Consider the following 27938-nt stretch of genomic DNA (forward strand, 5'->3'; position numbering starts at 1 on the left):
AACTTTATTGATGATCAAACGAACTTCTTGAAGTGAAGTTCGATCGAAATTATATGAGTTTCAGTTGAAGATATAAATTTATATTAACTTACTCGTATCCTGTTCTGCCAGCTAGCAGCTATAATAAAAAGTTCCTCGTCAATCCACAGTTCAACGTAAAGAATATTAAATAAGTACAACATTTACTCTGGGTCAACCAAATTGAGCCCTCTTCATAAAAGCAAAATACATCCAAATTCAAACAAAATTCGTTGATTAGTCGCGGCCGAAGGTGTAAAATAAAGCTACTTTGAATCTACCCTCATTTTAAATTCAAATTGCGCATCCCGAAATGGACGCGACCTATACGGAATTAAACACAAATTTGAAGGGTTTATTAAACGTGTATTCGTATAGAGTTTTGTAGACATATTAATTATACTGTTATTGAATACTTGCACAAATTACTGCATAGGTAAACGAAGCAAACCAAAGAGTAAATTGTACTTGGGTGAATCAACTTTTTCTTGCCCGTTATTGCCATTGAGACGATCCCAATGGTTAAAGACGATATGGTTTACATATGGTCCCCACCATGAGTCACGCTGGGTTTATGCAAAATTATGCTACTTAAACTATGCAAACATGCATTTTTATACTAGTGTTAACAAACCCTTTCCTTAATTTGCCACCTACTAACATAGACTACATATTGTATGCTTGCGTAATTTCAGTAGCATAATTTTGCATAAAACCAGCGTGACTCAGGGGACCGTGACCATGGCAACAGGCAAGAAAAAGTTGATTCACTCACTTAACGTGGATGTGAACTTGAACCTTGTATTTTATCGCGTGATTCACGTGTAAAATCTTAGACTGCATCGTCACTTAGGTAGGTACCGTCAGCAGGAACGCACAAAATTTCCGCGAGAGTATGTCGCCGTTAGATAGATAGATCACACGTCTTCTCTGTATTAATAACATCGGCCCCGTAGCCGAATGGCATTTAAGTATGCAACGCGAAACGCCACCGAAACGCCGCAGAAATGTAGTCTGGCTCTGTTGCGCCAATACGCAAGAGCGATAGAGATAGATAGCTACGAAAGAGATATTATCGTGAGCGTTTGTGCATTCGGCTACGCACACAGAACGGGTAGTCTTTCTCGCGGCGACATACTCTCGCTCCACGGCTCCAATCATGTAAATAACTCTGCTGTTGAGATTGTGGTCAAAATTTTTATACCATTTTCCATTAAAAATTGGCGCGTATCTCCACTTCATTTATTAGATGAATTATAATCAGAGATCGGATTTTTGTGCGTCATCTCATACTAAAAGTTATTAAAATGACGTAAGTCACTAAGAATGTCGCAAATCCGTCCGATCTCTGATTATAATAGAATTCCACCAAAATGGATTAAAGTACACCACAGCCTCGACAAGGTTTCGCGACCACTGAATCTATTATCCGGCAAAAAATTAAATCAATCTTATTCCGATTCATCTCAACGCCCTTCCAATTTGGTTCGCTTTATAATTCCAAATAACTTTCACGAAGTCGTATTTTAGTTAGTCTTTTGAAATAAATTGAGATTCTTTTGTGCTTGACTTACGAGTGATGTTACAAAAACGCTGGTGGATAGATACCTCTAGGAGTTTGAAGAATGTAAGTCTAATTTGAAACGTTTGATGGAAAAAGTCTGTGTTTGAAAAGCATTATAATGGAAAATAATTGGGGTTACAAAGGTTATTTTGCAAGGGTATTAGTGAACTTTGTTGTTGTAGCAAAGTGACTGTTATCCATACTTCCGTACTAATATTATAAATGGGAAAGTGTGTGTTTATTTGTCCGTCTTTCACGGCAAAACGGAGCGACGAATTGACGTGATTTTTTAAATGGAGATAGTTGAAGGGATGGAGAGTGACATAGGCTACTTTTTGTCTCTTTCTAACGCGAGCGAAGCCGCGGGAAAAAGCTAGTATTTTATAAAAGTATTGTATCTACTGGTACATACTTAATTATCAAGTGTCTTTGCCCGTAGACAAGTGGCTAGTAGGAAACGTTGGATACATACATACATACATACAATCACGCCTGTATCCCATGAAGGGGTAGGCAGAGCACATGAAACTACTCAAGTTTCAGTGCCACTCTTGGCAAATAAGGGGTTGAAAGAAAACGAAACTGTGGCTTTGCAGTGACAGGTTGCCAGCCTCTCGCCTACGCCACAATTTAACCCTTAATTTAAACGTTGGATGTGGATGGATTTAATAGTTATTTGTTATACAAGGGGGCAAAGTTGTATTTTAACGCCGAGTGTGGAATTGAAAAACGAGCATGTGAAAGGATTCTATAGTTGAACCACGAGCGAAGCGAGTGGTTCGAGAATAGAATCCTGAACTTGCGAGTTTTTTTAACACACGAGAAGTAAAATACATTTGCACCCGAGTGTAACACAAAACTTTTCCCCTCACTATAGCGAGGAAACTACAACGCAAAAAATGCTTTTATCACTGATTCCTAGTAGTTCCACAGGTGGTAAATCATCTTTATTACTAGATTCACCTACTTTTATCAATTTTAAAGCAGTTATTTTGACTTTATTCAAGGTCAAATAGCTTTACCCACTAGTGGATAAAATGCGTTTTTACCCGCTGATATTAAAGGACAAAACACGTGTTTCCGAGCTAGTGAGGGGAAAAAATATTTAGTCGGTTGTAGATTTGAAACTGGCCTGTGACGTGAACAGGATTGCTCCTTAGGACGGTTCTTTCCGTTTAAGAAGTGACCCACCAAAAATTTTGATGTAATTATTTGACGGGGTATTACCACAGAATACAACTTTTTATGATGAAAACTGCTAGGATAAGATAAGTATCGTCTCTTTTGTGCATAACTCAAGGATGTTAAATTCAATTCCGGTATTATATTGGCATCATTCTAAAATAAAAAACCGGCCAAGAGCGTGTCGGGCCACGCTCAGTGTAGGGTTCCGTAGTTTTCCGTATTTTTCTCAAAAACTACTGAACCTATCAAGTTCAAAATAATTTTCCTAGAAAGTCTTTATAAAGTTCTACTTTTGTGATTTTTTTCATATTTTATAACATTTTGTTCAAAAATTAGAGGGGGGGGGGGGGGGGACGCACTTTTTTTCCCTTTAGGAGCGATTATTTCCGAAAATATTAATATTATCAAAAAACGATCTTAGTAAACCCGTATTCATTTTTAAATACCTATCCAACAATATATCACACGTTGGGGTTGGAATGAAAAAAATATCAGCCCCCACTTTAGGGGGGTAACCTAATAAAACATTTATTTCCATTTTTTCTTTTTGCACTTTGTTGGTGTGATTGATATACATATTGGTACCAAATTTCAGCTTTCTAGTGCTTACGGTTACTGAGATTATCCGCGGACGGACGGACGGACGGACGGACGGACAGACAGACAGACATGGCGAAACTATAAGGGTTCCTAGTTGACTACGGAACCCTAAAAATACATGAAATGTATGAACTTACATACGGTTGTCTACCCTTGTACAGTCGAATTCATAAATATGTGTTCTTCACCTTAATTCGTTGCAATAAGGTGAAAAAATGTACATATATTTATGAACTCGACTGTATTAAAACATCAACTGTCTTGGAGGTGGGGGAGGAGGTGGAGAACCTGTTCATAATTTTTTCCCCTCACTAGCTCGGAAACACGTGTTTTGTCCTTTAATACCAGCGGGTAAAAACGCATTTTATTCACTAGTGGATAAAGTAGTTTGACCTTGAATAGAGGCAAATTTTCTGCTTTAAAATTGATAAAAGTGGGTTAATCTAGTGATCAAGATGTTTTACCACCTGTGGAACTACTGGAAGCAGTGATAAACGCGTTTTTTGCGTTGTACTTTCCTCTGCTATAGTGAGGGGAAAAGTTTTGTGTTACACACGAGCGCAAATGTATTTTTCCCCTCACTAGCTCGGAAACACGTGTTTTGTCCTTTAATACCAGCGGGTAAAAACGCATTTTATCCACTAGTGGGTAAAGTAATTTGACCTTGAATAAAGTCAAATTAACTGCTTTAAAATTGATAAAAGTAAGTGAATCTAGTAATGAAGATGATTTACCACCTGTGGAACTATTGGAAGCAGTGATAAACGCATTTTTTGCGTTGTAGTTTCCTCGCTACAGTGAGGGGAAAAGTTTTGTGTTACACTCGGGTGCAAATGTATTTTACTTCTCGTGTGTTAAAAAACTCGCAAGTTCAGGATTCTATTCTCGAACCACTCGCTTCGCTCGTGGTTCAACTATAGAATCCTTTCACTTGCTCGTTTTTCAATTCCACACTCGGCGTTAAAATACAACTTTGCCCCCTTGTATAACAAATAACTATTACTTCTCGTGTGTCGAAAAACTCGCAAGCTCAGGATTCTATTCTTGCTCGTTTTTCAATTCCACACTCGGCGTTAAAATACAACTTTGTACTCTTGTACTTATAACAATTAACTATTGTACTGTTGTTATTTAATAACACGTAATGAGGCATTTTTATGTTTTTGTAGTTTTTTTGATGAATACTTTTGCTGATTAAATCTCGTAATGCATGTTAATTATAAGATGTAATGTTTTGAAAAGAAGTGGCCCGCCGAGTTTCTTGCCGGTCCCATAGTGGATACCCCCCTCCAACTGAGGGGGGACTGAAATCTTCTCGAGGCTGAGGCGTAGGGTTAGAGCCGGCGTAGCTTTATTTGACGTTCATAAGCGCATTGTAATATGCCTACTTGGAAAATAAATATTTCATTTCATTTCATTTCAATGAAACCTGTGAGTGCCAACGATTGTCACATAGGCTAGGCCGGGAAATGTCTTTCGTTCGTTATTAGAAGTGAGATGAACTCCCGAAGTATAATCCCGGAGGATCGCGGCTTGGTCGCAAACTTTCTGCTCATTGTGTTAATCTATTGTGTTTTGGTGCCAGATTGGTTATATCGACCATATTTGTTTTATGGATTTTGGAAAACTTATCTTATTTTACACAATTCCTTGCTTCCATAACCTATGTACATATATATACTTATTTAGTTAAATTTTCGAAATACTTATTGTAATTTAAATCAGGTACTTAAATCTGTACCTTCTGTAGGCTTTCTTCTGTAGGGTGATAATCGCTTGCGCTGCGAGTTGATAATAATTTGTGTCGTGAGAGAAATGAAAAATGAGATTTTTATTGAGAAAATTATAAGTAATTTTACATGTCACTCAAATAATAAATAATTCTTACTAACTATCAGTGGTGGCTGGTGAAAATTTCTGCTAGGTAACACCGATCAAAAAGAAACCTACCTTAACATTAGGTACTTTACTAGTAATCAATTTTAGGCAAGCCGGTGGGAATCGGCTTGTATGGACCAGCCGCTGCTGCTAACTATAGACTAGCATATTGCTAGGCCCAATTAGTTTAGGTACATCTATTATCAATTTTCTGTATTTGGTACTGTCCCCTCTTCGCGCTTTTACGTTTATCGTTCTTTTACTACATGCACAAGTACAGAATTTAATTACGTCCTCCAAAAACATCACTCTGCAAAGCATCCATTGTTTTCCATACTTTGTTGGGACGCGATTGTTAAGTAAATTATTCCCTAACAAAAGCCCACAACACTGTTCATTTCGGGTAAGCAGAATTAACTTACATAAAAGCCTGAAAACTCTTAAAGTACTTTGATAAATATGGGTGCTTCTTAATAACAATGCTTATTCATTTAATAAATTAATGGAGGCCTTGGAAATATCTAATCTGAAGATGACACTAAAATGTGGCAATTCAGTGAAGTTTAAACATATTTCTTAGGCTTCAAAATAAATAGGGATAAAGGCGGTATCACACTGGCGAGTTGCTTTCACGCAGTGAGTATTACATATAGCAATTAACACAGCTCACTTGTCTTTGGTTTTTGATATTCAGCTCGCTCACTTAGTTACTCGTCCGTATCTTTTATTAAATAAATATTATTTAATTTGACCAAATATTGATGTAAACTAACATACGATTTGCCCTCATAATTTTAGAACTAAACGGAACTTAATCGCGTAAACACTTACATTTATATTTGGCCCGACGTTTCGAACATCACATTATATTCGTGGTCACGGGTAGACTGGCGAGGAATTGCAACATCTTCTAGCCGCGCAAGTTTTTCGAACTATTACCCGCACTTGTTCTTGATTATTCACTTTTGTGGTAGGGTTGTCGTTGTCACTTTGCTTACAAACACTGCATCCGCAGGACTGGTTAGTTTTCGGTAGGTACTAAAATGTCTTCATTATTATTCACCATTTCCAAAACCTAGGTCCTTGTAGCTTAATATTCCCACAGGAAAATAAATCAATTTACTTACTTGTGTTACAAGACTATAGGCCTTTACGAAGGGGTTCGATTTACGATTTGTATTAGGTTTCGTGGCACTCTTGTGACCTACAATTTGGGGGACAGTTAATATAAATTATATTCACGAAATGACCCCGTGTGGTGACGGGTTAAGAATTTCACCACCCCATTTCTTCCCGTGGGTGTCGTAGAAGTCGACTGTGAGATATGGGGTAAATTGTGGCGTAGGCGAGAGGCTGGCAACCTGTCACTGCAATGTCACAATTTGGATTTCTTTGAACCCCTTTTTGAGTGGCTCTGAAACTTATTAGTTCACGTGCTCTGCCTACCCCTTTATGGCATACAGGCGTGATTATATGTATGTATTCACGAAGTAATTTGTTCTGTGATTTAGTATTTACTAGACCTGTAGATTAGTGACAAGATTGTCCGCTGTCGGGTTACAAGTTCACCGGAGCGACAGCGTAGTATAGTTTAACTCGATTTGATTTGTGTATGCCCGGATGTTTTCCTCTACAAGTCGCAATTCACAACCGATTCTCATAAAATTTTATTTATTTATTTATTCAATCTTTATTGCACAAAGAAAAACATCGTACAAAAGGTGGACTTAATGCCGTAACGCATTCTTTACCAGTCAACCATTAGGCAAAGCAGAAAAGTTGAATTTTGTGAACAGTTTCTATGACTATGTAAAACTTTTTTGTCGGTCTAGACCATTTTTAACAATTTTAAAACTTCAAATTAACAAAAACTCTTTTTGTAACAAATTTTACTTGCAAGATAAACATTTTTAAAACTTGAAACAGGGGTACAATGTTTCACATATAAATGTACAAGTAAACGCAATCTCTCAGTGTAATTGGCAGGGGCGATTAAACGGCCCCGCGCGTCTGCGAGGCCCTTTTTACGATAACGTCGGCCGACAACGAACCCGATTTATATTCCCGTGAAATTACAGATGTAGAAACTTGGGTGTTGTGGTTACAGGGCTCGAAATGACAAGGAGTGGTACAGTCAACGACACAGCTGTGAATACATACAAAGTGCCAAGATTATGTATACACACACCTTATTAAATATACGGGCGATAAATAAAATAAATATTGGGGACACCTTACAAAGATCAACTTAGCCCCAAACTAAGCAAAGCTTGTACTATGGGTGTTAAGCGACGATATACATACTTAAATAGATAAATACATACTTATTTACATACTTTCTTCCCGTGGGTGTCGTAGAAGGCGACTGTGGGATATGGGTTAAATTGTAGCGTAGGCGAGAGCCTGGCAACCTGTCACTGCAATGTCACAGTTTCGTTTTATTTCAACCCCTTATTTGCCAAGAGTGGCACTGAAACTTGAGTAGTTTCATGTGCTCTGCCTACCCCTCCATGGGATACAGGCGTGATTGTATGTATGTACTTATGTATGTATGTTATTTACATAGGAAACATTCATGACTCAGGAACAAATATCTGTGCTCATCACACAAATAAATGCCCTTGCCGGGATTCGAACCCAGGACCGCCGATAGCACACACACACACAGACACACAGACAGGCAGGCAGGGTCACTGCCGACTGAGCCAGACCGGCCGTCAAAGTTCTGTATACATGTTTTTGTCACTTTGTATTCACAGCTGTGTTGTTGACTGGTCAACCAATTGAACCCTAGGCCACTCTACAACCATGTCAAAATGACAAGCAGTAAGAGATTTCTTACAATCTGATTTATAACGTCACTGTGACATAGTTCTAAACAGTGGCCCAGGGTTCCAATTGGTTGACTGTACATACTGGACCGTGGATAACAGTGGCACCGCTTCGCTGTACCTAACAGTAATCGTTTTTTACTGTCAATGTGTCTGGGCATTCGATTAGGGTATGGGTTAATTGAGGTTTCAAGTCAGCTGGGTGATCAATGATACTAGTTTAAATGACCCCTAAAATTCTCATTAAAAATATATATAATTCTGTTCCATTGTAAAGTATCAAAATACTTTACAATTAAAGCCAACTACAGATTGTAATAAAAATCTACTGTAAGTGATAAGTGCTTTTTCACATTATCCGATTCGATATCAGATGTAGGATGAATTTCAAAGGCAAAAACCAAACGGATCGGAACGATACGGATATCGGATCGGATAATTTGAAAAAGCATCGCACGGAGAGTGAAGAATAAGGTACAGCGGGGCAAAACTCGACTGGGGGGCAAATATAACTGGTCCATTTTTTCCATGTTTTACAATGTTTGCATTATTAAATAGAGTGTCCACCGGTTATATATGGTAGGTGTGTTCAGTGGTAAAATTCAACATCATAGTGTTATAATAAAAACATGGACTAGTTACACCCCCCCCCCCCCCCCGTCGAAATTTGCCCCGCTGTACCTTACCCTGTTTTTCATGAATGAGCCAAGTCTGCATACTTAGTTAATTCTGCTTACATAAATATTACAATACGATTTTTCTCTTAATTTAGGTTGCATGTAAATCCTTTGTAATAACCATAATTATAATAATATGTTGTGAATACAGTGTTTTAGATAGATATCTACAACATGAGGTGATTTATACATTTAAGAAACAATGAAAGAATCAGGCAATTTGCAAGTCGTAGGTATCATAAATATATCAACACTGTCAAAAATCTAAAATCCACTCGTCAGTTAGGTAGGTACTTGTACAGTAAACCAATCTGAATCCTAGGCCCCTGTAGAACCCTTTCACAGTAAAAGTCAAACTGACTTTTATATCAAATAAAGCACGGTGTCAATACGATAGGGTTCTAGAGTGGCCTAGGATTCTAATTGGATGACAGTACATATTCACACGCGCGAACACGGAAACTTCTCTTTACCAAGAAATATGATATCCAAATTGTGCGAGCGATATTTAACTAAAACAACCATGTATTTTTAACGACTAAAATACTCTTCCTACAAAAAATACAGAGAAAAACGCACGTTTCTATATATTTTTATAAGAAAACAGCCTAACTTCACAGGGTTTTAATGGTCTTTAGGACCTTTTAATATTTAGTAGGGGCTGTGGAAGGAGGCAATCTGTGGAAAAAATGCGTCTCGGAAATGACAGCGGCGGGAATTGCTAATTATTTTTAAACGAGCAGAATCCAGTTTTTTTCCGAAAGTGTCGCGAAAAGACTCGATTCGTAAGTTTAAGTACCTACTCTTGTGTATAAGGTCTGGGTACGTAGCCGAATGGCACAAATGCTTACGAAACGAAACGCTCTTAGATATCTATCTCTATCGCGCGTATTGGCGCGACGGAGCCAGACTACCTTTCGCGGCGTTTCGTTTTCGTTTTGCGCTGCAGTTTGTGCCATTCGGTTACGCATCCTGACCTTAGACGGCTCGCGAACTGGCATGCGATTTTAGTTACATTGCGGGCTGTTGAGGTTACATGCAATTATGCACATCCATAAAATATCTCAATGTAATAATTAATAAAACTCGTATGCGAGTTCTCGCACCGTCTAAATGGGCCCTAACTTTGCATTTAGTCGATATGGAGTGATTACAAAGGATGAACGAACTGCAGGTAAAATTATATTCGAAACCATATCACTGAGAGAAATTTGCATTGTGAATTTAACAAGTTCGACTTGTTGCGGTTTATCCGTTTGAATCAGCCAAACGTATGTTTAAAACAATATGTGTCAGGTTGTTTTTATAAAATCGACTTGTTGATTCAAATATATTGCCGATTCAAATGACAAGTAGCTTGTTGTTTGAACCAAAGAGCACGTAGGCGCTATTTTAACCAAAAAACTTGTTGAACGGACATGAAAACTGGTTGTATTTTCTCTCAGATAGTTATCATTTTTGGTACCTACCTCTTAACTTGTTAAATTCGTCCGATTTTGCTTTTGTACCACTTTATCAATTCAATTCATTCCTATCATTAGTAATGTTTATCATCTTGGATTATATGAGTTTTATGCCTTTTTTTATTTTTATTACGTTTCGAATGTGACAGAGTGATAACCACGAAACAATGCACTGAGCTTGCCCAAGGGCCTAATATAAACCACAAATATAATAACTGTCAAAGTCCCATCATTTCAAAATCAACTGTGGATATTATCGCTAGACATGCTTTAGACCGATTTTTGTTATCAGCCTACATAAGTACATACTTACTCGTAACTCGTAAGTGCCAACATGTGTGGGTGGCACATGATCAGTCCCCGTCGCCGAATGGTATTTCTGCGACGTGAAACGCCACCGAAACGCCGCAGAAATGTAGTCTGGCTCTGTCGCGCCAATACGCAAGAGCGGTAGAAATAAATAAAAAAGCTGAGCGATAGCTGAGTTTCCTGAGTCATGGATATTTTCTATGTATATAAGTATTTGTATCTATACTAATTTTATAAATGGGAAAATGTGTGTGTCTGTTTGTTTGTCCGTCTTTCACGGCAAAACGGAGCGACGAATTGACGTGATTTTTGAGGTGGAGATAGTTGAAGGGATGCGGATGGAGAGTGACATAGGCTACTTTTTGTCTGTGTCTAACGCGAGCGAACCGCGGGAAAAAGTTAGTATTGTCTGAGTGCCTGCAACACAAGCAAAGAATATAATACTTACTGAACACAAGCCTTCTTGAGCTTACCATGGGACTTAGTCGATTTGTGTAAGAATGTCCTATAATATTTATTTATTTATTAATTATCTCGAGAGTTTTGTGAGCGTTTGTGCATTCAGCTACGCACGCAGTCCTGCGAAGCTTAAGGTAAATAACGAAACTTTAGTCATTTCCCCCTATCCACTATATTTAGGGCTAGACTAAAATAACACAAACTTTCTCGTTTGGCCCCGTCTGTTCTACATTGAAACTGTTTAAATTAACATGAACAGTTTTATTAGAAAAACAAGAAATTGAAAGTACAAAAAGGTACAGATTAATGAAGGGCATATACCTACATGGTGTAAACCTAATACGGGCGAATCTCTTAACGGTGATGAGCTGATGAGTATAGGAGATAATAAATGTAATTAAATAACTTTTACCTAAAATTAAAATATTTTTTATCGAGCCATAAATCTATATCAAAAGTGACACTTAACGCCATCTACAAGTATAATCGAAAGCTACAAGACATCTATGTGTGGTGTAGGGTATGCACGTTCTTAGGCGGTCGCATTTTAATTTATGGGATGGTATACTGTGATCTTATATTTAATCTGTGGAGTAAATCAAAAACACCTCTCAATTAAGGATAACAGTAACACTAAAGAAATATATGCTTGGCTACATTTATCGCCCGTATTACGTTTACACGCTGAAAGAAAAAAAAATAAATTTGTCAAACATCACTACATGACATATCCAATCCATTCTACTTAGATCAAGATACATCCAGAGCTTATATCTGACCAGTCGGATCGGGCCGATAAACCCAAAAAACTCTTCCTTATTTGAAAATAAACCATAAGCACATAAGAAAGAAAATACAATATCCAGATAAAAGCCCTTTTCACTGCCTCTGAGTCATTTTGAATAGATATGATATCCGACGTAGGATGAGTTACTTACAATTTGAATAGCCTTGGCCTAGGCTAGGCAAGAAAATATTCTAACCATTTTCAGGCAATCAATCATCCTCTCAAATATACTAATATCGGTTCTGAAAACAGCTTTTCGCATATCCAAACTTTTCGCGGAATATTGATTACGTCCGAAACTACTGTTTACATTGCATATCGAGCACTCACCACGAACCGGGGAGCATTCACCTTAAGCCCATTCCAAATTTAAAAAAATGAAAATGGTTTGAAGTGGTTTTGATGTGACGTTGACAATAATTTTGATTTTTTTTCATTTCATTTTCAACAATTCCAACTGACTTTTGGATTTAGCGCGTACAGCCACTCGAAAGTCTGTAGTAGAATTGAAGAAAATTTGCGAAATTGAGCGGTCGAAATTCAGGTCAGGAGGGCGATTTTTGAATCTCGCATACGGGATTTTGTCACTAAAATACCGGTTGAAAACTGTGACTTGCTTATTATTTTCAGTGACAATTTTCTGAATTCGAACGCGTGAGACTCAAAAATCGGCCCGCAGATTACCCGTTCGCTGTAAGATATGGGCTCTCAGCAGTGGCACTTGCAATAGCATTACAGTGCTGAAAACTTTGGCCGATAATTATCGTCGGGCAAACTGGTAATCTATGGTCTCCTTTAGGCCTGTGTGATGGCTATACTATAACAGGACACTTTCCTGCAACAAGTCTATAAGCTATTGGAATAGAAATCCTGCCAATCTGGACTAACTTATTCGTGCTCAAACTATCACTACTGCAATGGTTCTTTATTGAGCTTGTAAAATAGACTTTCAATATTGCTATCTAAGCTCCATTCTAAATAAATCCAAGAAAATTTAATAGAAGGTTAACATTTTTCCGTCCAATTAGTCGAGAGTGCATCACATCTTTTTCATTATTGAAGGTTTCCAAGATTGAACAAAATAATAAATCATTATTTTCATAAGAGTTCTATCTCAGCGTAGGATTTTAATTAAATCAATTCTATTTACACCCACGGGAATCATAAGATTTCACCTCCAATGAACTTTTGACTGGAAGAATTACTTTTGTGAAATGAGGGTAGTTTTGTTTCTGACCTTTACGTATTTAATCCTTATCACGACTTCAATGAACAGGCAGACAAGCACGGTTGCGTGATAAACGATATAACATCAGGACATCCTTTTCGCACTATTGTAAGTGCGATAGAGACGCAAAGATGCGATAAAGTTTACCCTACTAGTGTTTTACGCCCGCTGGTATCTATGGGCGGCTAGCAACAGTCACTCTTCTTCTACCTTCGTACCTAACACTTATCCCACGTTATGTGGAGTCAGTACAACTTGTCTTTCTCTTCCATTCTCCTCTATTATTCGTCATCTCAGCACTCTCTTCTTTCTTTCTCATATCGTCTTTCACACAATCCCTTCATAGTTGTTTTGGTTTATCCTTCCCTCTCCATCCATCAAAATTCATCTCTCTTGCCTATATGAGGTTCATATGATTATGAACCACCACGCCGCAGTCCACGCGTCGCACTGTCACTGCGATATCATAATTTCGTATTCTTTTTATTTGCATTTTATTTTACTAATTTGCTAATTGCCCTTTTAAATTTAGAGCGAGTTTAATCATTATTAACATGATCCTCCTTGCGTCATGAGGGCCTGGGGTCTGCTTTGAAAACCAATCGAATAGTTTTGCGAAAGCGTATGCCATTCGGGTTCGGACCTTTCAAGTTTCTACCCGAAGGGTAACTAATTAACTATGCCTTATTAGGAATTAGTCCGGTTTCGTCATGATGTTTCCCATATAACCATAATCGGTCGCCGTTCCTACGCAAATGGGGACGATTGGTAACAGGCACAAATGGTCACAGAAGTGACAGAAGTGTGCACTACGCGTGCACACATTGTTACCGTTTGGCGACTACTTTCCCAAAATCATTCGTTCATTTCATTCTTTTCAAATGGCGACTGTCACAGACGTCAAAGTAAAAAAGAAATAAAATCATTTGACATTAAAATGTAATGGCGTAAGAATTTGTTAAAGATAAAATATTGTTTGCATTTGTAATATAATGTGGGCTAATTACCATGGCCAATTAAATTGCTCGAGTGATTTCATAAAATAAGTCTAAATTTATCAACGCGCCATCAATTTACCTCAGTTTAACCAGTAATAATATTATTGACTACTCGGTGTTTGCGTGTTATGTATATTGATTGGTGAAGTTTTAGTGCTCCGGTGCATATACTATACTGAAATAATAAAAATAATGCCTAGAAAACCAATAAAGTTGTTAAAATATGGATTAAGACGGTAATATTCCATGTAAAAAAACAGTCGCCAAACGGTCGACAAACGGTCGCAAAATGGTCGCAGCGTACACGCGTGACCGAAAGCAGTGAATATTTATTATATTTTCAAAATGGCTTCATGAATTATTTTTTTCCAGGTATCCTCAAACTTTATAAACAATTAAATATGCCGTCGTACTCAGTTCTCACTAAAGAAGATTAAAAAAAAATTGTAACGTGCGTATCGAGCTGCTGGGTTGTAAAGGATCGGGGATCATATTATTATGGTCTTCTATAGAGCAACTAGTATTTTGCGGCATTTCACAATTGATGTGTTTTTTTTTGTAACCCAAACAAAATACTTGTAGATACGAGTGCGGAAAAGAGGAAAATCGATACGAGTAGCGATAAATTAATACACGAACGAAGGGAGTGTTTTACTTCGACACGAGTTGTGAATGTCCTTTTCGCACGTGTATCGTACGACGATTTTCAGTACCTAAATCTAAGCTAAGAGTTTCGACCAGACAAGAAATGAATCATTGCTTGATTTGCTCGCACTACTGCGTTAGAAAAAGCAGCATCTGTACTGAAAAAAAAACTATCATTGCGCAACAGAAATTCTATTAATATCACAGTAAATACTCTATTTCATTTGATTCCTACTTCCTACTTTTATTGTGTAAAGCAACACTACACTTCATTTTTATCAATAAGAATTAAAAATTATATATTTAATACATTAAGTAACTATAAAGTGCTTATCTATTTGTATTATCATTCTGCACTTTTCTTAACTTTCCCACATTTCTATAAAATGTCGAAGAGTGATTAAATAGTCGTCGTCGTTTATTATTATTTAATTCGCTCATATTTAAATGATTCAAAGCAACCAGTCCACAACTTCACAAGACAGTTTGAGAAACCTTCGTATTTCAGATTGTCATTTGCGGATACAGTGGTTTAGGAGCAGTTCGGTAATCAGACCTACACATGTGTGTACAAATTCTGTCAATGTCACTGTCAGAAACCGTTCTGACAGTGACAATGACAGCCACAAATTCGTCTACATGTTGTTACCGTTATGTGTGCAAACGTCGACTAATAAAGTGTCGTTAAAAGTCATTCTGACAGTGACATTGACAGCCACATATTCGTACACATTTTGTTACCGTAACGAGTGCACACGACGACTACATTTTGTTATTGTATCAATACGGTCGCATTGTTTGCACGACGTTACCACGCGTTATGTCACATTTGACAGTTAGTTACTGATTTGAAGATTTTGCGACTGAAATGGTTGTATGGGTTTCCTTTACCGAAAAGCGACTGGCAAATATATGTTTATATAGGTGTGTTTAGGCAAAATATCAACATGAGCGACGAGCGATGAATCCAAGCGCTATTTATTATTGTTAAAAATTAACAGCAATGTGGGGGCGGATTCTCGTTACGGATGGAAATAGCGAGTGTCGTGTTTGCACACAATTTTACATATTTCCTCTGGTTATTTGTTATCGGATCAGCAGTCAGTCGGGCGCGCTATTGCGGAGTATTCCACTGCTTAATAATAGATCTACGACGCGCTTATGTGGTGTGACCTGAGTAAACTGGTCTCTTTGTGAGACTTTTAGCACAGTATAATAAAGAGTACTACCGCCACCAGCTCTCGGTTACCTCACAGTTACCGCCTGTCAAAAACGCGACCAGTCGACGTCATATCTCACTCATACAAGCATGGTACGCGTTACCCTACACGAGCTTAGACTGTGCGCAGGAACGCGCTTCTTTCATATATTTGATATTGGCATTGTCCGAGGTGTACTTTTAGGGTGGTTTCAGTGTTACTAAACATGTGCATTTACGGTCCTTTCGGTGACGACGATTCAACTTCCCTTCAATTGTTTTTATGAGCTTACTAGAACGTTAGGAGAACGCTAGGAAAATTCCTTATACATAAAACGCTAGTTTGATATTGCTCTTAGAAGTGTGTGCGTGTGCTTAAAAAATAAATTTTGAAGAAGTACTTAATGACATATGTGTGTTTGAATATTTAGATACAAATCATTTTGTTTAGCTCTTGTAATTGAATCTGTGGAAGGCATGAAACCCTTGAAGAGAATGTTATGTATGCGATGCGATGCGTGTAAATTTCACCCGTCCTCACATTATATGATGCCCTGGTAGGTGTAAACTTGATACACCCATTAATTTTGCGAAATTTTGATTTTAAAATGCGATTGTTTTTCATACTAATATAATGATAAGGTAAAGTTGGGATGGCAGGACTAGCCAATCCCCCATATCACGCAAAATAGGCGCAAGACGTCGAGTTACGAAAAATCGCCCGAACAGAAATACAATGCAATACAATGATAAGGTACAAATAAAACAATGCGTTGCTCATCTATTCTTGGAAGCATTTTAGAGGGAAGGTAGAACAATTTGCACAAATCTGGTAGGCCCCCGTAGCTCAGTAGGTCAGAGCGATTGTATCGGTGTGAATTTCTTTTTTTTTAATTTAAGTTATTGTAGAAATATAAATTAAAGATTTTGCCTAATAGTCTTGGTGATCCACTTGGCATATTTGGCCACCCTGGTGTACACCGATGAATGTTGGCCGCAGCCTTCGCCGTACGACACTAATCCGATCTGCACGTTGTTGTATGTTAGTGGGCCTCCGCTGTCACCCTGCATGACAAATAACAAAAAGAAAGTTGGTAATATGAACTTCAGAATATCTTTGGATACGAGTATGCCCTTGTAAGAAACGTAATAGATACTCGTACTTGATTTGAGATTTGAGACCTTTCCATTTATATAATTTGTATATTAAATGCTAATTATATATTGCCTGTGTGGTGACGGGTTAAGAATTTCACCACCCCCTTTCTTCCCGTGGGTGTCGTGGAAGACGACTATGGGACATGGGTTAAATTGTGGCGTAGGCGAGAGGCTGGCAACCTGTCACTGCAATGTCACAGTTTCGTTTTCTTTCAACCCCTTATTTGCCAAGAGTGGCACTGAAACTTTAGTAGTTTCATGTGTTCTGCCTACCCCTATATGGGATACAGGCGTGATTGTATGTATGTATGTATGTATGTAATTATATATTAGGTAAAGATGTATTTACCCAGCAGGCATCTTGGCCGTCCACTCCTGCGCACATCTTATAGTCGGTCAGGTCGACGTAGATCTTCGCGCAGTTGTCTTGTGACTCCACCGGTACTGTCACTTGGCGGAGGTTATTCTCATAGTACTGTATAAAACGAGAAAAATATCAATTTGGTGTCCGTTTAAAAAAACTGAATTTCCCTGTAAACTTTTCACAGATGTCTCGGCGGTCATTAAAATGGCTTATTATTCTTAGGATTACATTAATTTATGATTTCGTATCTAAAGAAAACAAAAACAATTGCTTACGCTTGGTACAAGTAGTAGTCAGTGAGATTTTTTATACCTAATTCCAGTGGTAACAAGTGAAACTGAGAAAAAGCCTAAGTTATGGGCTATTTACTTGACTAATCTCTCCAGAAGTTCTCTATATTAAACATAATCAATTTCTGATAGTATTTTTCTTTCTGTGGTATTATTATATAGTATTGCAAATGATCGTATGTTTCTGGGAAGACTATGAGTAGGCATCTGCATTGTAGCTGGAATGCCTCACAAAGTTTCAGTAATACTTACGTAACCATCAGTTGAGCCCCATCCAGTAACATTGACCTGAGCTCCTTCTTCTAGTTCCAATCCTTCATCAGGCAGTGAAATTTTAGCCACCTTGTTTCCAAACTGTATTGGCTCCTTTAATTTCAAGAGACATATATCATTTATATTCCCGAAAGGGATGAATGTCCTGTAATAGAGCTCCTTTTGTATGTCTATGAAAACTCCAGAATTGGTTTCTAAATTGTCGGAGCCCACCAGAACCTTTATTGAAGACGTGTCTTCGATACTCCTGTAATTTTTGTTTTGTTAGTCGATCAAGTTAGATATAAGAACTGTTTTTAGGGTTCCGTACCAAACAGGTACAAAAGGAACCCTTATGGCGACGCTCTGTCCGTCTGTCTGTCTGTCTGTCACATTTCTAAATATCTCGAGAACTACTTATGCTATTGACTTGAAATTTGGAATATTTATGAACATGGCAAACCTCTACAATCTAAAAGTATTTTTCATTTATTTATTAATATTAATTATAGAAAAGGGCCTAAATGAAAGGGACTATAAAATGTCAAGTTACTAGGTCAAGTGGAGTATCGTTAGAAAGAACTCAAACTGTACATATCAAAACTATTTTTTATAATTTTTTTGTTGTGGAAAAATATCGTTTTTTGAAAAAAAAAACCGTCCCCCCCCTTATCTCCGAAGTTTACCAACGAAAATTTATGATTTTTTTACCAAATATGGCTATCATAATACATATTACAGGAAAAATAAATCGATACCTTCCGTGTTATATTGGTATTCAAATGTAAATATTTGTATTACTTAATAACTGGATGAAAGGCTAGAAGTCAATTACTAAAGGTTGTGCTTGCTCGTTTTTGTTTGTGTTGCTATTATATTTTATTCAGAAATAGGCTACGATAACTTTGATAATATGTCTTCCGTATTTAGGACATTTATTCTACTGACATAGGTACAATACTCGTATTATTTTGTCGGTATTTTAAATAAATAAATAAATATTGTAGGACATTCTTACACAGATTGACTGAGGCCCACGGTAAGCTCAAGAAGGCTTGTGTTGTGGGTACTCAGACAACGATATATATAATGTATAAACACTTATATACATAGAAAACTTCCATGACTCAGGAACAAATCTGTGGGCCTGGTGAAAAAGGGTATAACTCAAATGACTCGGTGAAAAAGGGCACAAGTCCCACCTCGGACTTATGACCTTTTTCACCGAGTCAATTTGAGTTATACCCTTTTTCACCAGGCCCACAGAAATATCTGTGCTCATCACACAAATAAATGCCCTTACCGGGATTCGAACCCGGGACCGCGGCGTAGCAGGCATGGTCACTACCGACTGCGCCAGACCGGTCGGTTTTGGATTGCTTTATTGTATTGTATTGTATATTAAAGTACCTTATGCAATGTGCTGCAGTAAGAATAAATCTCTCATGGACGATGGATCCTCCACAGAAGTACCGGAACCCGTGGTATTCTCCAAACAGGGCCGCCATGTAAGGCGCGTCTTCAATAGATACAGCATGTCCACCATAGATGCCCAAGTGAATTGAAGTATGTAAGGCTGAAAGAAAATGGAAAATTGATATAAATTTTGAAAAATAAATATAATTCTCATATGTACATATGTAAAAAAAAAACTTGTCTAAAAGTGATAACATACCGGAAAAATAAAAGAAATGGTAACACTTTATTTTTTGTAAAATTTTATAACATACATACATACATACAATCACGCCTGTGTCCCATGAAGGGGTAGGCAGAGCACATGAAACTACTCAGGTTTCAGTGCCACTCTTGGCAAATAAGGGGTTGAAAGAAAACAAAACTGTGACATTGCAGTGACAGGTTGCCAGCCTCTCGCCTACGCCACAATTTAAATTCAAAATCAATTTAAATTCAAAATTTTATAATACGACAGAAAATGTTAGAACTTAAGTATGTTCAATTAATGAATGATAGGCTACATCGCCATTTGCCAATAGCTCTGGATCGAAATGAAGTAAATAAAAACAACAATTCGAATAATATCCATCAATATTATATGTATTTCATTGTATGTATTATATGTAATATTTAAAATATTTATTAAAATATCTATTTATGTAAAAGTATATGTAGTCTATACATATAGTTTGCTTTTCTTCTTAGTACATCACCTTTTTGTTTTCTCTCTGCACCATTTGTATTGAATCTCTGTTTGGCCCTATGGTTGACTGGTAGAGAATGCCTTTGGCATTAAGTCCACCATTTGTACATTTTTGTGTATTTTTGTGCAATAACGTTTAAATAAATAAATAAAATAAATGTACTTATGAAATGTTTAAAACTTGTTGTAGAAACAGTAATTATTTCGTTAAATACCTACGCCTTTTTTTACAAAAATCATAGTATTTAGGTATTATGGTTGAACCCATGTTTTTGTGGTATGCTCTATTAATATTTTACTCATATTACCATCTGTAACTTATGAAATTTGAACTTACCTGAACCCCATGCTACTGGAAGAAATGCACTAACAGTCACACATAATAATTTCAGTATGAGAGTCATGGCGACACAGTAAAATGAACTAAATTGTATGAATTTATGTTTGAACTTATTTATACCCTGATAAGGATAACAATTAATGAAATACCTAAATATAGGTAGGTAACTATCGTTTTTTTAATTTGATAAATTATTGGCGTTGTTTGGAATTTTATACCTATAAACTTTTATAATTTCGATAAAGTTAGTCTTCGTTAAAAATGCTCAATTTTATTAATTGGCTTCTTTTTTGCTGTAATGTAAAAAAATCTAAATTGTCAGTGAGATAAAAATCATTAAGAAACATTTAATTTCATTTATCTCGCTATTTTCTCATATAGGTATTTTGCCAGAAAAAAAATGTTATCAAAGTAACAAAATTTTTTTTACAGTCATAATCTTTAATTTTATAAATGATGATCTTATTTCATATCTAATATGCCATAATCAATAGGTTTCATTAAATTGATTAATACAATTTCCTCGACTAATAAGATAAAACTACGTCGTATCCAAAGATTATGTACGCATGTAGGTATATGTATTAATCTTTTGGTTATCTTACATGTTTTTCTGACCTTTCGCCCCTGGGGCACTGGCACACCTCGGACACTGGCGGTCAAACATATGAATGAGGCCCGTTCCCATCACACAGTAAGGTCGTGTAGGTGAAACGTACTATGCTTGTATGAGTGAGATATGACAGGTCGACTGTTCGCGTTTTTGGACAGGCGGTAACTGTGAGGTAACCAAGAGGGGGTGGGCGACACTTTCAGAGGGGGGAATAAAAATTAAGTAAAATTACGTTTGAAGACTGATAATTTTATTTATAACATCAAAGTTTAGATTAGATTATTTGTTACGTTTAGTGATAATTGCAATACCTAAGTATTTTTTTCAATATCCATTTATTATGGAGTGTTTAAAACAGATATTTTATTAATGCAAAAATTAATTAGGAACATAACAAATAAAGAGGAAGAAGTTTAAAGAAATCTAAACATTCTGGAAGATGTTCTCCTGAATCCGTGCCAGTAGATAACTGCGATAGGAAAAGGGTTGTCAACCAATAAAACTCTTGGTTGCTGGAAGTACCTATAACACTCACATAAACCAAAAGTAGCGGGCGAGCCATATTGAAATTAGCTTCCGAATGTACCTCTAAACTATTACGATCTCTATTTATACTCCAAATTATTAATACTTAACCACAAAATTCAAATTTTTGAAAAAACCCCCGACCAAGACATAGTGGACCGATTTTCATGAAACATGGCTAAGAACACTCCCGACTAACTCAGCTTTCAGACAAAAAAAAACTAAATCTAAATCGGTTCATCAGTTCGGGAGCTACGATGCCACAGACAGATACAGACACACACAGACATATAGACAGACAAACAGACACGCACACAGACAGACATGTCAAACTTATAACACCCCGTCGTTTTTGCGTCGGGGGATAAAAATCGATTGATAAATTGTTGCACTACTAGCTACTACCTACAAGTAGTTTGATTATTAAATTTCAGCTATAATACCTCTAGTTAGCTTAGATTAGACTGCCTTTTTCAGAAATAATTGCAATTATTATTTTATCAATTCTAATTTTATCAACATGCATTGATAATAATTTTAGTAAACTAATTTCATATCCCCATAATGTATAATTGAGTTTGTTATTTTTACCAAGAACTTTATACTGGTCACAAATAAATAAAGGAAAAGTTAAGGTAATGAAATTGTTGTAGGTTAAATACTCGTACGCAGGTGGTATGGGTAGAATCTAAATGTATTTTATAATTATTATCATGAGATGATTTTACAAAATAAGAAAAAAAATTGCAAAGTCATTTCATGATAATATTATTATTTAGAGATACGATATCCAGGACATCCTTCGGTTTTCGGGAAGTGGGGAGTTAGAAAGAGACAAAAAGTAGCCAATGTCACTCTCTATCCCTTCAATTATACGTAAGGTTTAACTGTTAGTGCTAATTATTGTAATAAATAAATAAATAAATAAATTATCTCCACTAAAGAAAATCACGTCAATTCGTTGCTCCGTTTTGTCGTGAAAGACGGACAAACAAACAGACACACACTTTCCCATTTATAATAATAGTGTAGATGTGTTTTTGACTTAATGTAGTAGGTAGGTACCGTCTAATAGGGTAATTTGAGTTTAGGTTCAAATGAACCGGAAACATCCTTTAGAGGAGATTCATTTTTGCTAAAAATAATATGTATTTCAACTAGTTTGAAAATAGTACTCAATTGCTCCTCTATACCATAATAATTATTTAACTACTTATAGAACACCTACCTGATATAAAATTGTATGCTTACAGGTAATTTTCAAACCGATGCAGTCATAAGTCTCCGAATGCAGTGTGAGTTTACACTAACATTTATATTTAAATAGATAGATTTTTCATATTGCCAGAGAAAATAGGGCGCATAGTGCGGAGTGGCAACAGCATTTTCCTTCCTGTGCCCTATTTCTCAAAACTTACAACTACAATTAAGTGTCAAGTTACAAATTTGTAATAGTACAAGTATGCGTACCACAAAATACGCACATAACAAATATGTAGCGGAAAATTCTGACAAATATGTAAATTGTATCGACAAGTTTACAATTCATTGTATCATAAAACTTTACATACGATACACATATTTTCCGGAAAATGTACAAATTTGTAGCGGACAATTGTTTTGTGCTACATTAAATTGTGGTAACAATTTTACATATATGTAGAATTGTACGTACAAGTCAACCATTCTCTAAACGAGTGTCACACCCTCTTACAAATTTACGGATAGGTACATTGCGGTATATTTTATCATATTCAGCGATTTCAACCCTTTGTACCACGAAATATTTCGTGCAAGTAGCAGTGATTGTGAAGAAGAATTGATTGTAGTGTGACAATTAATTCTTCTGCTCCAATTAATTCTTGCAATTAGTTCTTACAATTAATTCTTGTCCAAGAACATATAGAAAAGGAATAAATTTAACTTTGATCGTCAGAGCAAAAAATACTATTTCATATATATCTATGCTTTGACCATAACGGGTTTTACATTCAATCAAAGGTTCAGAGTTAATCTACTGTCGAATATCTATTACAGACCATTGGAAACCTTAGACATCCGACAAGAAGAAGTCATGCTCTTGATCCTAAACAACAGTTACTGACTGTTTTAAGATGGCTTAGGATACCAATATCACATCTCTGGCGATGCTCATGGTGTTTCGAAAACGACAATTCGATTTACGCCGTATGTTAGGCAAATAGTGGAAAAATTACTAGGAAGTGAAATAAGATGGCCAGCAAATGTTTTAATGTTTTAATGTTTATTTGGGCACAAACGGTACATGTTTCTTATAGCTAAAGTAAATACATAATTTATGAACCAATACAGTTGCCACCACTTAATATATCATTAAAGACTAACTAATACGGTATAACTAAATTTAAAATTAACAACAACAGTCAAATTAGGTCAATGGCTTCATTAATGAGAAAAAAAAAAGATAAGTAACTATTTCTACACACTACTTAATTACACAATAAAAGTTATAAAGGGGTTACAGCTCAAATTATAAAGGTGCAATCTTAAAATTAAAATCTTATTTTATTTGTTCATTTAAAACCAAAAGCACATGATGTTTAAATTTAGTCAAGGAGTCGTTAAATACATCTATGTTTGAGAAAATATCATTATTAAATTTACATGTTCTTATTAAAAAGGAGTTCGATCTATATTTATTTTTGCTGAAGGGAATATGAAATAATTTATCTTTACGTCGTGTGTTCAGGCGGGGAGTTTTAAAGCTAAGTCTACTTAACAAATAAGGGGAGTCGATTAAACTTCTTAAAATTTTATACAAAAATATTTGATCTTTTAATGTGCGCCGGCTTTCGAGCGATACCAGATCCTTCAGGTTTATCGATTGAGTTGACCCAATGTTTTTGTATGTTAAATGTTTTATAAGTTTCTTTTGAATTTTTTCAATACTGTTAATATAACACTTGTAATTAGGATTCCATACAGATGAACCATATTCCAGAATTGGTCGGACTAGCGAGTTGAAGAGTGTCAGCAATGTGACTGGTTCTTTGAAAGCTTTACAAGTTCTCAAGATGAACCCAAGTAAACCAAAGGCTCTATTTACTATGCTCGTAATATGGCTGCTGAACAATAGTTTGCTGTCCAGATGAATACCCAAGTCTAATAGTAGAGACTCTACATAATGGCGTGTTATTTATATGGTAGTCGTAGTAAATAACTTGTTTTTTTCTGGTGAATGTAATTATATTACATTTGTTAATATTTAAGTGCAAGTGATTTAATTGGCAGTATGTATGCAGTCGAGTTAAGTCTTCCTGTAACGCATGACAATCAGTTATACTCTTAACAAGTTTTAGTATCTTTTTGTCGTCGGCGTATAAAAGGCAAGTTGAAGATACCAGATGGGATGTCACATCATTTATAAAGACATTGAAAAATAGAGGCCCCAAATGCGATCCCTGAGGGACGCCTGAACTGACAGGGACAAAACTAGAACAGAAACCTTTGATAGCTACAGCTTGACAACGGTCCCGCAGATACGAAGTAACCCATCGCAAGAGATTGCCATGAATTCCGACTGACTCTAGCTTTTGTAAAAGTATAGAATGAGATATTTTGTCAAAGGCTTTAGAGTAATCGGTGTAAATGGAAACACAATTGCACAGGATTTTATTGCAGCATCACATGTTAATTTTCCCAGGGTCGCAGGTATAATAGATCAATAACCTATTTATAATTAATGTTATTCCTTTGTATTGTGTATAAATTGAAACTAAAAAAATTAAATGAAAATATTTGTAGTCGTAACATTACAATTTTTCACTTGTATATTTTACAATCTTACAATTATATAGCTGTCATGACATACCTTTATTCTTAGTGATACGCTTTCACAAAAGTAACATACTTACTTATTTGTATACTGCACACTTGTAACGAACACATATTTGTAATTATTGTGGTACATTGTTATGTTTACAACTTAACAATTTTGTCGAATTGTACACTTGTAAAGTTTTGTGGGATAGGGCACTGTTCTTACATTAGCTTAAATTATTAATCCTGTCTCTTTCGCGCAAGGCTCGACTACGCGTTAACAAAAGGGAAAGCCTTATAAAAAGCGCTTAATATAAGGGTAACCCTTATTAAAGGATTGCAAGTCATATCGGATAGCGGTAAGCTAATGCACAGGGTTTTTTGTTTTGCTAAGTTTTCTACAAGGGCTAGTCAAATGAATGGCCCTGCAGTTCGAAAGGGAGAGTCTCTCAATGGGAAATTTTCATTGGGAATTCCTAACATAAGGACAACCCTTATGTTAGGGATTCCCAATGAAAGGGTTTTAGCGCGGAAAGGGTTGTCCGGTCCCTAGCCAGAGTCAAACAATACACCTCAACTGATTTTATGCATTTTTCACCTAATGTTGCTCCCAGAGTGGCTGTTATAAATGTTATATAACATGTTGTCGACAGCGCGCCATCGCCCAGTGTAGGAGCACCATAAGAGTGATTCTTGAGGAATGTTTAAGTATGACCATAAAAATATTAAAAGTGGAAGCCACGTTCCATAATAAATTCAGGAAATGGCTAACTATTAATGCCTTTTATGACATCTCCGAATATCATAATAATAATGCATTTAAATGTTCAATACAATTACGTACTATTATTATTATTAGCACTGGTTAACAGTTGGAATAAAACTATCATGTCAGAATAAAAGATTGTTAAAAATACTCGTAACAAAAACAAATAACCCCATATTGAAAAAACACTATAAACTTTACGATAAAATATTAAAAAAAGCAATAATAACATCCAAAAAAATTCAATACATACACAGAATAAAAAAATCAAATAATATGGTTAGGACAATGTGGAACATAATTAATGAAAAAACAAACATGATACGGGCAAGGGCAACATCCGCTCGGTGTACCCCTTACATTTCATTAAAGTGTCGAAAGGGCCTCTACGTGTTGGCTTCGGCCCCACGCACGCCTCCCAAAGGTCCGGAATACCATTGTTCCGTGATGGGAAAGACAAACAAATAAAAAACAGAAAAAAGAACCCCAAAACTTAAGTCTACAAATAAATGATAAGATAACCAGCGATCCAAAACAAGTTGCTGAATTTTTTAATGACTTTTTTGTATCAATTGGGAAATCCTCTGATAACACAGAACAAAGAAAGGGGCGACCTGTACTCCAACCCACTGAGAACACGATGTTTCTCGCCCCGGTTAACTATCAAGAAGTACATACGATTATAAAAAACTTAAAAAACAAAAACAGTTGTGGAATAGACGATCTCCCGCCGTCTTTAATACGGCAATGTGCGAACGAGCTAACTTTGCCACTGTGTTACTTAATAAATCAATCATTTATGGAAGGTACTTTCCCCGACTTATTAAAAACAGCCATAGTAAAACCGATCCATAAAAAAAACTCAAAAACGGATCCGAATAACTACCGCCCGATAGCCCTACTTTCTACAGCATCGAAAATATTCGAAAAAGCTATGTGCAACCGGATATATGCATTCTGCGAGAAGTATAAAATATTTAACGAGTTACAAAACGGCTTCCGAAAAAAACGCTCTACAACTTTAGCGGTGTTCAAGTACGTACAAGCTATCCTCGACATATTAGACTCAAAACAATATGCTATCGGCATACAGGCCTTCGCAGACTTCTTTTCTTCTGTCTTTTTGTCAAATGTTCCAAACCTTGACTTTGAGCAAGCTGTTCGCAGTGACTTGACTTGTAATTCTAATTACGTTCATATAAGCCTTATATCTCCGCTAGACATTGAAGCCGCTATAAAGCGTTTAAAGCCGCGTAGCTCCCCAGGTCCTGATAACGTTCCGGCCTATATATTAAAAGGGTGTAAAGAGTGGCTTATAGAACCCTTATGTCACATTTTGAACACATCATTGTGTACTGGAGTTTACCCGCATCACTGGAAAGTCACAAGAGTGCGACCTATTCCTAAAACTAGTAACTCAACCTGCGTGGAAGATTATCGACCTATAGCCATTCTGTCGTTGATTGCTAAGGTATTTGAGATCATAGTGAATACGCTCGTAGCTCCTCAAGTTAAGTCCTTCCTTAGCGATTCCCAGCACGGTTTTAGGCCTCGGCGCTCAGTGGAGTCGAATCTTCTAACTTTGGCGGACTCGGTATCCGATCATATGGACAGGGGTATACAAGCGGACGTGTTGTACTTCGATTTTCAAAAAGCATTTGATCGCGTGGATAACGATGTGCTATTGAGCAAGTTGTGCGATATAGGCTTTTCCCCGCAATTGCTCCGTTTCTTCGCTAGTTATCTTCGCGATAGGAGCCAATATGTGCAACACGGCTGCTTTATATCGAACGCTTACCACACTAGATCTGGAGTCAGTCAGGGATCGGTG

At 36.5% G+C, this 27938-nt stretch overlaps 1 protein-coding gene across 1 annotated transcript; it reads right to left on the reverse strand.

The window, feature by feature from the left end:
• Positions 1-16613: 16613 nt before the first annotated feature.
• Positions 16614-20502, reverse strand: LOC125236651 (serine protease 1-like). The gene is made up of 5 exons (XM_048143535.1): positions 20403-20502; positions 19315-19480; positions 17905-18172; positions 17348-17473; positions 16614-16905 (listed from the first exon to the last, which is right to left on the reverse strand). The coding sequence occupies exons 1-5, from the start codon at positions 20467-20469 to the stop codon at positions 16759-16761; spliced, it is 774 nt and encodes a 257-aa protein (XP_047999492.1). The 5' UTR covers positions 20470-20502; the 3' UTR covers positions 16614-16758.
• Between the last annotated feature and the right edge of the window lie 7436 nt (positions 20503-27938).

This window comes from Leguminivora glycinivorella, chromosome 19 (genome assembly GCF_023078275.1).
Source record: "Leguminivora glycinivorella isolate SPB_JAAS2020 chromosome 19, LegGlyc_1.1, whole genome shotgun sequence".
Classification (NCBI taxonomy): Eukaryota; Metazoa; Arthropoda; class Insecta; order Lepidoptera; family Tortricidae; genus Leguminivora; species Leguminivora glycinivorella.

Coding starts and splice junctions, on each gene's coding strand:
- LOC125236651 (XM_048143535.1), bottom strand. CDS start 20,469: ATGACTCTCATACTGAAATTATTATGTGTGACTGTTAGTGCATTTCTT. Junction 19,481..20,402: donor TCCAGTAGCATGGGGTTCAG/GTAAGTTCAAAT, acceptor ATTTTCTTTCAG/CCTTACATACTTCAATTCAC. Junction 18,173..19,314: donor ACTGCAGCACATTGCATAAG/GTACTTTAATAT, acceptor CAAAAATTACAG/GAGTATCGAAGACACGTCTT.